The sequence below is a fragment of the Triturus cristatus genome, chromosome 2_2 (genome assembly GCF_964204655.1).
Source record: "Triturus cristatus chromosome 2_2, aTriCri1.1, whole genome shotgun sequence".
NCBI classification, from domain to species: domain Eukaryota; kingdom Metazoa; phylum Chordata; class Amphibia; order Caudata; family Salamandridae; genus Triturus; species Triturus cristatus.
In genome coordinates this window covers 865,252,997-865,267,480 of record NC_140582.1, presented here as the reverse complement: position 1 = coordinate 865,267,480, position 14,484 = coordinate 865,252,997, and the positions used below count along the sequence as shown (strand labels likewise).

General features: G+C 43.4%; 1 protein-coding gene across 1 annotated transcript in view; it reads left to right on the top strand.

Annotated features, from left to right (window-relative positions):
• The window catches only part of PGM2 (phosphoglucomutase 2), a 292,737-nt gene that overhangs the window by 159,048 nt on the left and 119,205 nt on the right, over positions 1-14,484 (top strand). Inside the window, exons 5-7 of the mRNA XM_085642287.1 lie at positions 1,980-2,063; positions 2,314-2,507; positions 8,661-8,850. Of these exons, the coding sequence (XP_085498413.1) occupies positions 1,980-2,063; positions 2,314-2,507; positions 8,661-8,850 (468 nt within the window). The remainder of the gene's footprint in view (positions 1-1,979; positions 2,064-2,313; positions 2,508-8,660; positions 8,851-14,484) is intronic.

Below are 14,484 nucleotides of genomic sequence, written 5' to 3'. Positions count from 1 at the left end.
ATACATAATAGGAGTAGTTAAGATTAATACTTCTCCTTTCTTTGACCTCAACAGTTTTCTTTTAGTTCTTGAGAACATATTATGCGGGTTCTCCAAGATATACAAAATGTAATACAGAAGGAACGATGACCTGTAAAATCTTATAAATGTGACGTTCAGTTTCCTCCACTTGCTTGCTCTACTATCTTTCAGACCTGTACAATTTCCATCTAGATGATGGAATGGCTAATAGCAAATCACCCAGACAAGAAATCGCATTTTGTACCTGTCAAGTTCTTTATTTATTCCTTTAGTGTATCTCTATCAGCAATGCTGCTAATAAAATGTGTGGCGCAGCCCCACCTCCCCAAAAAGGCGAAATGTCTTCCTGAATGCTCCGGAAGGTTTCTCCCGTAGGCTACCTCCATGTGTATGTCAACACGGCCGACAATAGGTGTGTCCATTGCCCCACCTCTAAAGCAAGACTAGGCGTCCTTCCATTGAAGGCGTGCTCCTTGTGGGTCCGCCTCCAGAAGGACATAGAAAGATATTTGCATCCTCTTTGGACTAGTGTTGCATTCAAGTGAAGTCTGCCTTCTCAAGGATGATGGGAAGCAGCCTTTGCCTGCATCTCAAGGATGATATGCGCACACTACTCATGTCAAATTTTGATTGTTCCAAACTTGCCCTATAAAGTCATTGAGGCAGAGAATTGCTTTACTCACCCTGACTCCAGAAAAGGGATATGTACACATAATTAAATGAAAATATTATGCTGCCTTATAGCTCTTATTTCTAGAGTATCCAAGCTATCGATTTATCACAGCCAACTATTGCATATTAGAATTATGTTCATTTGAGACTGTCATTTGTTTTTTGTTATTGCCCATTCCCATGATCAGTGAAAATAGTGATGCACTAATCCTAAGTGTGGCATGATTTTCCTGTTCAATTTTCCCCACTAGGCAATCTTAACACCTTCTTCAGGTCCATTATGAAAAAGATATATTCTTGGGAATCGCCCTCTGTTGTTAAGCTTTTTCAGTGCTGAATGTGTTGTTTTTAACAACACTTATTGCATAATACATTATTATTGAGGTATACTCCAGTAACTGCTTCCTTATCTGTACCCATAGATCGCTGTAGCTGGCTGTTAATGTGCTTGTGGATAAGCAAGCTTGATGCAAATCTTTCCTTCACCCTGAGAAATTACTGTATATATGTCTGCCCTACCTTTTAGATAAATTTCATGTTACCTAAGGTCCTCATTGCAAATAGGCTGATGGTGTAAAATTGGCCACAAACTGGTTTTACACACTCTATTTGACAGAACAGTGGGCAAATTGGAACTGGTCCGGCTGTTTTATTCCTACACAAATTTCATCAGGTAATTCCTGGTAACATTTGCACCACACAATTCTTTGTTTTGCTGATTGCAACGAGGTAAAATGCAGATTATTGGATCATTAGCTCGCATTCTGCACCTCAGAACTCTGAATGGGGAGCTAAAATCAACCGGGGGAAATTGCACCATGTGGTATGGGTAGTTCCCTCAACGGCTTTACGATATCTAGAGACAGCGGATCAGGGAATGAAGACCTAATAACTTTTACCTGTACTCCACCCTATAGTAAAGACCTACATTTGCTAAGATGATACTGATGGTTAATCTTTGACCAACTGACTATACATGTTTGTGTGACTTTCAACAGCTCTTGCTGTGTGCATTAGTTTAACTCCCAATATGCAGTTATCATTTCTAAATGGACACCCCTCATCTCACGAGTCCTTCATAATCTATCTTGGCCATTTGTTACAACATCCTCTTATACCCTATGACATAGAACTCTCCCATCAGGCTAGGTCGAAATAATATTTGTGTCATATCCTTATGTTTTCCACTAGGACAGAAAATGTACTTCTTTCCACATTCTGAAGAGATCCTACTAAAAATGCACATATGCCTGCATTAACACGTTTATCTTTTGATCTGCCTTCAGCCGTATGCCGTGTCTCATCTGAACCTGTGTGCTGGAATCATGGTGACTGCATCTCATAACCCAAAGCAGGACGATGGCTACAAGGTATGAGATCATGAAAAGTTGTGACTAGTTTGCTTTCAGAAAACATAACTGAGATTATTCTTTTTTGTTAATTCGAAAACATTTGATCTGGATTTTAAGTGTAATTAGAATTTATATTCTGAATTCCATTTTCAAAAAGGGAATATGACAACAATTTATACGTCACTTGAGTAAAATTGGATATGTGGGGCACAATGGCTATTCATTTTGAAACTCACACATCAATTTTCTTTTTTTTTACTCCCAACAGGTTTATTGGGAAAATGGAGCTCAGATAATTTCTCCTCATGATAAGGGAATTGCGCTTGCCATAGAAGAAAATTTAGAGCCCTGGCCACACGCGTGGGATGATGATCTTATAGACAGCAGCACACTGCTTCATGATCCCTACTCCTCCATCGATAAAGATTATATGGCAGACATTCAAAGATACTGCCTCCACAGGTGAGCTTCTAAGGATCCTTCCATATCACTCTTTCACCACTCTGCTCTTTGGAACGACTAACATCTGCGGCATAATTGGCACCAGCGATGAAGTCCTGTAGAAATAGAAAGATATGAGAATGTGATAACGCCCGGCCAGTTTTGAGGCCACTTCCTATGAATTGTAATCTTTGATATTACACTAGTACTTACTTTAGCTCCTACTGTTTATTCATGCCGTTTCCAGTACGTTTTCTAAACAATTTCTGGTTGAACTCTGTGCCATGATGGCCCTCCTTGTTTTTCCTAATGGTGTTCTCTTCCATTGTTACACCTTGTCACTTGTTCCAAGATTTCTTCAGGGATGTATGCTTTCAGAGTGTATGTTATTTATACATTTCAGAGAGAACATTTATTTACTACCTTTGAAATCTCCATGCTAATTGTCTTATCACCATGTTTGACTGAAGTATTACTTCATTTCCTTCTGGAAGACATGTCTTTTTTTTACCTCAATTTTTTACACCTATCATAAAAAAAAATGGTTTCTCCAATCACTATTAGTAATATGTAGGAATTTACCAATAACTGTTTTTTTAAGGGGAGATGGAAGCCCTATGCTCATATTAAGTAAATGAGCGATTGATTCTACCAACGGAAGTGATGGGTGGGAGACTGCACTCACATAAGTGGACCTCTGGAGGAACCTTGTTTGCATTCTCGTGACCTTATGTCAATTCAGACACAAACCATCACATCACTGGTTCTGCGTACTAAAGTGCTAGTTCGGTGGTCCTAATTTGACAGCAAATCCTGACCACATTTAGAACAACATTTTGTATATCTAAGTGTGTGCAGAAAAAGAGACGAGGAAACCCTTGGAGTCAAAAAGGGACCAAGGGTAGTAGTTAGTTTTAAGAGGCAACGGTCCCTTTACAAAGAAAATCAATCTAATTTAGCCACAATATCACAATCAAGATTGGCTCTGTTGGTGTCTTAATTGACAGTATTGAGGAATTTATTCACAAATAATGAAAACACAACAATACATGAAAAGGTGAGTGAGCTGGACGTGACAGGGTAAGCCGATTTCCTTACCACAGGCAAGTGACTTAAAAGTTCTTTTAGGTGGAAAAATGTAAATTAGCAGAAGTCACAATCAGAAATACTTCTTGTACTCCACATATATAATGAATTACAGTTTAGAGTTAAGATGTAAGTGTCGACGACGTTTCGATCCCCAACAGGGTTATGGGATCATCATCAGGACTAAGCAATAAAGCAAATGCCTGAGAAGTAGCCCTGTAGTGATCAGACGATGGGGTCTGATAGGTCGTACTAACGTAGGCCAACATGGAGAAATCGTAGTGAGGAAATTAGGCAGCAGATGGATAGCAGTGTACCTCGTCTGAAACGTATTGCAATAATAGATGTCCACTGTGGCAATGGTGCACCTGCATCAGTGCGGCATTTGTGGGTCATCCATCAGAGGGACTGCATCCGTCTTATGGAAGAGTATTGAGGAAGGTATCCTCACTCAGGCGGTGTTCTTTTCTCGGGACATCACATTGTCCCACCGGAAGTAGACCTCTGTGAAGGAAATGGTCCCTTTTCCTGTTTCCTGCCCACTAAGGTAAAGATGGATTTTTATGTGCTCCCTCTATGCCTGCGTTTTACTGACCAGTGAGGGAATTCAGTGCAGTTCATTTGGTGTAATAAATACCTCGATGTATTACTCCACTTGATTATTTTTCTGTAAACCAGTATTTTCCTTTTTTTTTTTAAATACTCCCAGCTTCTGAGATGCATGTTCTGCAAAGCATCACATTCTGCAGCGGAGTGTAGCACTGCTTAAATATAGGTACTCATGATTGGAGTAGTATGAAGCATGATAGCAACTCATGTGCTGTGTGGTCCCATCCAAAAATCAATACAAAAATACAAATAATCCTTCTAAAGGAAGTAGTTGATAACTCCTAAAGATGTGAGCTAGAGGGAAAATAAGGGATCCGGCGCACAAGACAGAGTACCCAAAAATGTAGGTGTTGTATCTTTCCCCTGTTGGTACGCCCCAGTTTCCCCCCCCCCCCATCTTCCCTACTATGGTGGTACCTCCTTAGAATGTTGGAATGAAGGCTCCCGTGGAATGTTGTGAGAGAGCCTGACGAGGTAAACACCAGCGGCAAGCTGGAGGAGCAACTGTACTTATAGAAGAATAAAGAAGAAGTTACTCACCCTTTGCGTTTGTCATCACTTCAGTAGGCATTATTGATATTAGTGCAGTGCTAAAAGAGAACGGATGTCCTCCCTGCATCCCCCAACACATAGGTTAGAAAGTTGAAACAAGTCTGCCAGCACACGCAATAGTTTATTAAGACAAAAGAGTCACCAGTCTTCTTTTCGTTCTCCATTGCTTTCTTTAATTGGGTTTTTAATACCCCTGCCAGCCAACACGTGTTTTGTCTGTGGGTGTGTCATCCTACGACTTCCTCAGGGCTGTAATTCACAGTTGCACTCTGTCAGTAAAGTATATCCTCAGATTACAAAAATATATAGCAGCAGTAACACGATAAGTCCGAGTACGGGAAAAAGTATGTCTTCACCTGTAAAAATCCTGTCACCAGTGTCCAGGCACAAGGCTCTGTAGTCCTCATATCGGCAACGTGCCCGTTTCGCGCTCACGACAGACTAAACACGTGTTGGCTGGCAGAGGGATCAAAAACCCCATTGAAGAAAGAACTGGAGAACAAAAGGACGGCTAGTGGCTCATTTGTGTTAATACACTATTGCGTGTGCTGAGACACTTGTCTCAAATAACTCCTCGGGATGCCATGGGTGTAAGAAGAGGCTGGCGCACCCTTCTTTTCGGAGTGATGGGTTCAGAGAAACAAGTAGGAATTCTCGCGCTTTTTGAGGTTGGAACCATAAACGCTGGAACAGTGCTGGTGAACATTTTTAACTTGACCAGCCAGACAGACTTCCACTGGGTGCTTGAAAGAAATTAGACCACTTATTTTCTTCCCATTCACAACGTGCACCACCACGTCAGATCACTACAGTTTCTCTCTTCTGCGGTGCAGGAGAGCTGAGCAAATGTGGGAGGCCGCTATTGTCACAAAAGTTGATTGCACATAGATAACAAGGCGTGACTAATTAATTAAATGTCATTGAAACTTTGAACTTAACGTTTTTCAGAGAAGAAAGTACTTAAAGACCACCTTTCCATAAGCTCTGTTTTGTCTGAATGCGCATGTAGACCCCCTGAGGAAGAGAGGTTTGATGGTTTGTAAATATGGGACGTTTTCAAACTATTTCAAAATAAGCAAATGATTCAAATTGTAACGCTTTCATGAAAATGAGAGTCTGGATATTGCCCAGTATAGCTGTATCAAGCACAATTCAAATAGGAATGCAACTCGCGTTCATCTCTGGTGATGTTTTTAATTGGCTGCTGGTAGGATACCCTCAGTGGTGACAGTGGATTAGAACTTCCATTTCGATTAACAAGGATTTGTCTATGAAAACACAACTTTTATGCAGAATATTAGCAACCGCATTATTTAGTACGCTTATATTGATGCCCTGGCTTGCAACAAATCCTTTCTGACTATCTCTTTGGCCACTTCAGCAAAACAAACAGAAATAAAGGGAGATGAAAACTTTCTTCCCTCCTGGTTGAGATGACCCGTATGTGTTTTTCGGATGGATACTTCTAACCTCCAATTCCTCACCTTTAGAATATTCCCAGAGGTCCAAGTGCATATGCAAGATATTTCAGCAATGCTCAACCACACCAGTAGGTGGTGTCATGCAGCTCCATGTCAACTCTGCCCCACCCCAGAAGTGACGGCTGGAGCCACATATTGGCCCCACCTAAGCACACTGATTTCAGTTTCTTTCAGGACACTGACCGCACCCTTGGAGCCCAAAAACGAATTGTTCATACCAGTGTGCATACCTCTTGTTTGGAACCGTTTTTGATGGAATAGAGTCCATTCCACAGAATGGGGAGGGCTAGGAGAAATCTGCAGTTAGACAGAGTATCTACCAGACACAGCATTACAAAAAGGTAAGTAACGTGTTATTTTTGATGAATATTTAAAACCGCGTTTTCCTCCGCTTTAGAAAAGATACCCAACCAGCACCTCCCCTGGTGGTGCCCTTCTGAAAGAACATTACCCCATGTAAGTAGCTTATTCTGTACAATCCTAGTTTCTGGGAGCAGTGGCGCTGACAAACATTCTTGGAAAGGGTATGAATGCTTTGTTAATCAACCAGTGGGCACGTAGTTGGGATAAGGACTGGATTTTGCTCAGGTGGTTAGGTGCAGAGATTCCAATCATGGGTCCGCCCTGTGACCCTGCCCTCATTAGGATGCAAAGAGGGTGAGTAGGCTAGGGTACACTGGCCTCACCATGCCACTTGACAGTGAAGATTGGTCACTGCGACTAACCCCAGTGTTACCGCATGAGGCTTCCCCAGTAATATGGTAGGTCTGCAAGCAGAAGCAACTGTCAGGGAGTGTTGTGCATGGCTGGAGCTATTCCAGGTGCAGGACCCGAGAAAGCGACAGATGGGGTTATATCATTAAAGGGCAAAGCGAAAGAGGGGCAGGAGTGGAACCCAGTCTCATGAGTTGGAAAGAGGCATCCTCCAGATGTGCTTTGCACTGCCACTGTCTACCTGTCAGTTGCCGATCCTGCTTGCTTACTCTTCTCTTTCTGAGAGGTGATGCAGCTGAACACACTAGTTACTCCAATCTGATAATGGCATTAAAAGAGTATAGCAAACACAAGGAGATGATGGACGGAGCGCTGAAACCTTTCAGACACTCGCCCCCAGTCACAGATCTGGGTTGAATCCATCATCATTCTTTAGCTCACTTCGCCACCTCAGTTCAGACCCAGCTATATGCAAATCAGTCTTGACCCCGTGCCTCATGGAAACAGTCCAGCCCAAACTGCCAAGCCAGGCCTTCCCTGAACTGGAAACAAGCATCCTGGGACCGGTTTTTGGGTAACACCCTTCATCAGCCAGGCTAGCTTGAATCTAGTGGCAACGTGAGCAAGGGACCCACATCTGGGCAGACCCTGCCAACTTATGGCGAACAAAGCAAACACAAGGAGATGATGGACGGAGCACTGAAACTTTTCAGACACTCACCCCCGGTCACAGATCTGGGTTGAATCCATCATCATTCTTTGTCTCACTTCGCCACCTTAGTTCAGACCCAGCTATATGCAAATCAGTCTTGACCCTGTGCCTTATGGGAACAGTCCAGCCCGAACTGCCAAGCCAGGTCTTCCCTGAACCGTAAACAAGCATCCTGGGACCGGTTTCTGGGTAACACCCTTCATCAGCCAGGCTAGCTTGAATCCAGTGGCAATGTGAGCAAGGGACCCACATCTGGGCATACCCTGCCAACTTATGGCGAACAAAGCAAACACAAGGAGATGATGGACGGAGCACTGAAACTTTTCAGACACTCACCCCCGGTCACACCTCTGGGTTGAATCCATCATCATTCTTTGGCTCAATTCACCACCTTAGTTCAGACCCAGCTATATGCAAATCAGTATTGACCCTGTGCCTTATGAGAACAGTCCAGCCAGAACTGCCAAGCCAGGTCTAACCCTGAACCGGAAACAAGCATCCTGGGACCGGTTTCTGGGTAACACCCTTCATCAGCCAGGCTAGCTTGAATCCAGTGGCAAAATGAGCAAGGGAGCCACGCAGGATCAAGACTGATTTGCATATGGCTGGGTTCATACTAGAATGGCATGGTGAGCAAAAAAAGGAAGGATTTAGGCCCAAATCTCTGTACTGGGGTGAATGTATGACATTGTTCCACATTCTGTCTATCAATTGTTCTTTTTGAATTTTAAAAGAGTATGCCTGTTTGTTTTTTAGTCTGAAATAGGTATTTCAAAAGCAACTTGGTGGAAATTATTCAGTGTTTGTTTGCTAGAAAATCTAAAAACGCGCTCTTCTCAAAATTACTATTCTTTTTTTCAATAAAAATGAATACTTGGGTCCTTTTTTCTTTGTCCAAATATGCATTTGAGTGTCTTGTATTTAACATGTGAGCATTATTTAGAGGAAGCATGCAGTTTCTCCAGCTGACTCTGCGGTGCGTCCCAACTCTCCCATAAACCCGCTCACTTTTTATTGCAGGGAAATCAATAAGGAGTCTAAATTGAAGTTTGTGCACACCTCTGTGCACGGCGTGGGCCACGTGTTCGTTCAGTCTGCCTTCCGTGCCTTTGGTTTTGATGGGCCGCTTGCGGTTGCTGAACAAAAGGACCCTGACCCCGAGTTCCCAACTGTGAAATACCCCAATCCAGAGGAGGGCAAAGGTGTATTGGTAAGAATCATTTATTTTCTTCGCTTATGTATGGAAGTTTGTCGAGTCTGTGCGTCACCATCTGGGTATTTCAGAGTGCTGCTTTGCAGAAGTGTGTGCAGTGGGAAGAACAAAATGTTTGAGGTCTAGTTTAAATGTATTCGGATTTGAGGTTTGAGCACCTGTCCACTCTCTGCAGGATTCTGCTGAAGTGATGGTGTTTAGGTTCTGCCCCAGGCTGTGAATCCTGGCATTCTCACCCACCCATCTGTCTCCGTTTTTCGGAAGCTTGATGGACGTGGGTGAATCGGGTGTGGGCTGGTCAAGCATTGGTGCCTGGCATGTGATTAGTGGGGTGCCAGTGTGTGCATTTGTCCAGTTAGTCTTCTGAGTTGTGCAAAGTGTATAGAACTTGATCCTTTTGTCCATGAGAAGCCAAGAGGATTTTTGAGAAACTTTGCTAAGGCACATTTTCATTAGTCTTTGTTGTGAATGCATTGGTAGGTTAAGTTGCTATATTCAAGTCACCGGACACCACATGCCATCATAAGTTGCCACCACATGCGATCGCTAGCGCCCTGATTAACTCCAACCCAGGGTAGGTCTGAAGGAGCCGTAGCATTTTCCTGAGCCTGGACAGTTGTAAAGGGAAGAACTTGACCTTGGTGTTGGAACAGAAGTCTTATGTTTATATTTGGTAGATTTCTTTCAGTTTGTGATGTGGTTGGCAGTGTCAGTATGTGTGTGGGCCTAATGACGGGAATAAATAGTCTATGATTATACTATAGCTATTAGATAACTATACTAGGGCATTTTAAACATATATTTATTTTGGTAAATGTTCTCTTATCTTGAGAAACAAGAGCAGTATGTGGTATTTCTTGTCCTTATCTACCCTAAAATCACACTGCTTCAATTGTATATTTTCCTTCTTCATATATTTTGTGGCACAAAAACTGCTGAAAACATGATGCATTTTATTTCTGTTTTATTTGAAAGAGAGGGAGGGATCATGCCCAAGGGTATAGAATGGCAAAGCGCCTCTTAGGTTAAAGGAAGTAGAGTAAGGGGGTGTTAGTGCACGTTAAGTTGTCCTTCCTGGTTGTGACAAAAACAATGATTCACATTTGGAAGAATTGCTGGTAAGAATATTGATTTTGTTTTAATGTAAACTTTGTAAATAACAATCTTATGTAATCTTTTGTTTTCTTAATGTTATTAGACATTGTTAAATGAAGAAGATGAATTGATTTGCTCCTAACGAATGCAATATACAATATTTGCACTATAAAATGCTTTTTTAAAACAAGGCAAGTTGAATGAAGTTGTAATTAATCGGAAAATTCCATAATCCATTTATTGTTTCAAAATCCCATAATCCAAGGCAATTCTTAAAAAGCAGAATCACTTATGCTAACACATGTTTCGCCCCCTTCTGGCATACAAGCCTGGGGCTCTTTCAAGGCGTGAAGCGTCTTCATGGTAGCAGTCGTAACATCCTTAGGGGATTTCGATGTTGCTCCGAGTCGTGTCGGAATAGAGGACCTCACTGCCTTAGGATTACCAACAGAATGCAGAACCGATGTGCCCGACAAGGCAGCAATTCTGCATTTTTCTCCTTTGACTATGGGATTTTGAATCAATAAACGGATTATGAATCTTCACTGAATGGAATTTTCCGATTCATTACAACTTCATTCAACCTGCCTTGATTTAATAAATTATTTTGTGATATAAACGGGAGAGGGGTTTCCCCATTTTCCAAGGCTAAGCAATAACTGATACATCCTCATTAAAGCAGAATGGGATAATAGACAGGATCTTATTCCCCTCTAACTTTGTCCCACTATAAAATGCTGTTGCCAAATGGCAGGCTTTTGAAACCCTTTGAAAAAGCATTCTAAACAAAGAACTGTGTTTTACCTAGAAAGTGGTTTAATCATTGAGAACACTCCTTTCCTCACCAGCGTGCGGTAGTTCTCTGTGTCCAGATGATCTTCCAGTGCTGTCTTAAGGGGACAATATTTACCTGCCACTGCTGGCCAAGGCAGGAAGACCGAGCCAGCCAAAGGTCTGCTTTATTTAGGACCTCAAACACTTCTTCAGTCAAAAAGAGGGGATTCTTCTTGTTGTTGTGCAGTTTTCCCTGACTCTGAACCTAAGGGTCAAATATTAGACTAGTTGGGACTGCTCACTCTGGCTTGTGGATTGTAAGAGAAACAGCATTCCACATTTTTCCTATTGCTTCGGAAAGCAGCACCAATACAGGATAATAGAAATGGATGGTTTAACTTGAACAGGGAGAAACCTCCTTTAAACAAGGAATGGCTGACATCTCGCACACAAAAGGTAGAAGGTAGGAGAACTTAGGAAGCAGTACATGTAGGCAAGTATGCCAATTCCAGAAATGCCAAATACATGTCCTCTCTGTGGCATATGTGGCACCCTGCCATTAGGACTCGGTAAGCCTGCTAGAGGGGTGCCTTACAGACATGTACCGGAGAAGTGATAGCTTTGCCATTGCCAAGTCAGGCTAGCAGCGGAGGACTGCCTCTACCAGTCTGCATTGACAGACTGGGGGACTCGTTTTACACAGAGTACCATTTATTAGGGACGTACAGGTAAGTTAGTCATTTCTAATTGGGTACAGCCAATTCAACATACACTTTAGGGTCAAGGCACTGACACTGAGGTCTGGTTAGCAGCCCCCAATGCTCTCTTAAAGTTGGAAAACCAGCAGCATCAGTCTAAATACTAGGGGGTGACCATACAAAAAAAGGTATTTCCTTACATGGCCCCTCCCAGATGAAAGGTGATGATCAGCTAACTTTTGTCCTGGTGATTCTCATCATCTAAGTGGAACAACCTGGAAAGGTCATCTGCATTGGCATAATCAGTCCCAGGTCTCTGTTCCACTGTGATGTCCATCCCATGTAGGGAAATGGACCACCTTAACAACTTGGGGTTCTCTCCTCTCATTAGCCATTTGAGTGATCTGTGGTCAGTTTGAACTTTGGAGTGGGTCCTAGCTTCTTCATGGACGAAACCACAGCAAAGGTTTCCCTCTCAAAGGCATTCCAGTGCTGCTCCCTATGAAGGAGTCTCCTGCTGATGAAGGCAACTGGCTGATATTAGCCCAAGTCAATGACATTTGAGGATACTGCACCTAGCCCATGTTTTTTGGCATCTGTCTGGACAATAAACTTGTTACTGAACTCCGGGGCCTTCAAGACAGGCACTGAGCGCAGTGCTTCCTCGAGAGTGTCAAAAGCCTTTTGACACTTCTTATTAGACCTGCCACCATTGGCGTGGGTCTCCCTTCCATTTTTTGCTGTTGCCTCCTGTGTTTTTGCTGTGTGTTGGACTCCGTATGCTTGTCTCGATGCTTTAGGCACTTTGCCACTGCTGTTTAGTGCAAATGCTCCCTTTGTAAATTGTTGTGTGGATTACTGATTCCATGATTGGCATATTTGATTTACTTGTCAGACCCTAGTATAGTGTACTGTGTGCACCCAGGGCCTATAAATCAAATGCTGCTAGTGGGCTGCAGCACTGATTGTGCCACCCACAGAAGCAGCCTGTAAAATGTAACTTTGGCCTGCCATTGCAGAACCTGTGTGCAGTCTGGTACTGCCATGTCAACTTGGCAAGTGCACACACTTGCCAGTCCCTAAACCTTCCCTTTTCTACATGTTAGTGACCCCTAAAGTAGACCCAAGGGACCCCTAAGGGCAGGGTGCATTGTATGTGAAAGGTAGGACATGCCCTGATGTGTGTGGCATGTCCTGATAGTGAATTAATGCCAATTTCGCTTTTCACTATTGCAAGACAACCTGTTCCCATAGGACAGAATGGGGAGTGTGTTTATAACATCTTATAAACATAACTCGCCCAGGGAACAAGGTAGAAAAATAAAGTTTAGTATGCCTGAACAAAGAATGTTAGAGTGCATCTTTTAGTGAGTGTTACTTTTTCATTCTGTGCTTGAAAATACCACTTTTAGAAAGTAGGTATTTTCTTGCCTAACCATCCAGTGTACCTCTGCTCGGTATGTGTATTGCATGTCTGGCTTTTGGACGACAGGGGCTGGAGAGGGGCAGCGGCTCCAGAAGTCTGATGATTCAGGGCCGGGCTGAATAGACCTGGGCTGCATTTAGAGTAGGGGGAAGAGATTTCCTTTTCATCTGAGTAGGCCTGGTCTGCATTCAACAATGCTGGCTCCTGCCAGGAAGCTGCACCAGTGAGGACAGAACTGGTTTTGGCTGGGTACAGACACTCTCTGCCTTCAGAGAACAAAATATTTGTGTGTACAAAAAGTGGGACCCAGACTTTTAGATCACTTCTGGGAATCAAGAGGAACCTTTGCTAAGGAGTAAAGCCGGAGAAGCTGAGGAGGAATGCTGCCCCTGTGCTGTTTGCTGTCTGGAGTTTGCCTGCAGTGGCTGCTTGCTGCCAAGGAAAGGAGAAAAAGGACTTTGCTGTTTGCTTTGTCACCTGCTTGAAGAAAAGATCTCCAAGGGCTTGAAACTGAGCTTGCCTCCTGTTTTGAAGTCTCAGGGACACAAAGACACGAGGCACCTGCTATTGTTTTGGGCCTCTAGAGAACTGTTTTTCGCAGGGAGCTGGAAAATCGACGCAACAAGGAAGAAGTGAGACGCAGGCGTACCAGTTTCCAACGTATCGCCGAAGAAACCGTCGCTGCGCCTGCCGCGGCCTGAGAGAGCGCTGCACGCTGGATCGAGTGTTTAGATCTCCGAAGTCCGAGACAGATGCACCGATTTCAACGCAAGGCCTGCAGTGTGGCTGCAAGAGTTCATGCATCGTAGCGAATCGTCGCATCTCATTGAAGCGCCAAGTTTGTCGCATCGATGGGGGATGCAATAAGAAACAGACGCATCACCTCCTCTCCGGTAAGGAACAGACGCATCACCTCCCCTCCGCTGCAGTAAGGAACCGATGCATCACCTCCCCCCGAAGCAAGGAACCGGCGCATCACCTTTCCTGCGCCCATATTGTTTGTTTTGCGTGATTCATCCAAGGTACTTTGTGGGAAAAGTGTTGCATTTACAACTTGCATTGAACGGAAATATTTCTACCATTTGAACGCCTTATTTTTAATACTGTATTGTGGATTTTTGTTGTTTGGTCTTGTTTTGGTTTAGATAAACATTACTTAAATTTCTAAACTGGTGTGGTGTCCATTTGTGGTGTTTTCAACTGTATTACTGTATGTGTTCACAAATGTTTTACACACTGCCTCTGAGATAAGCCTGTCTGCCTGTGACAAGCTACCAAGGGGGTGAGCAGGGGTTATTTTAGGAGTGTATCCCTCTTTCCCTGACTAGAAGCAAGGGCCCCTATTTGGACAAAGGTACCTACCTCTGCCAACTAGAGACACCCATTTCTAACACTGCTTTAACAGATAATATTTCGGGCTGCTTCTTGGAGGATAAGCCAGTTAATGATGCCTCCATGGTACCATGACCCTTCACGAATCTCCTATGGTATAAGATCAGGCCAAAGAAGGCTCTGACCAGGGTCTTGGGAGGCTCCCAAGCCAGGATGATCTGGATCTTTGGCTGGAGAGGTTGTACATGGCCTCTACCAACTTAGTGGCCCATGTACACGACAGAGCCCTGCCTTATCTGGCATTTA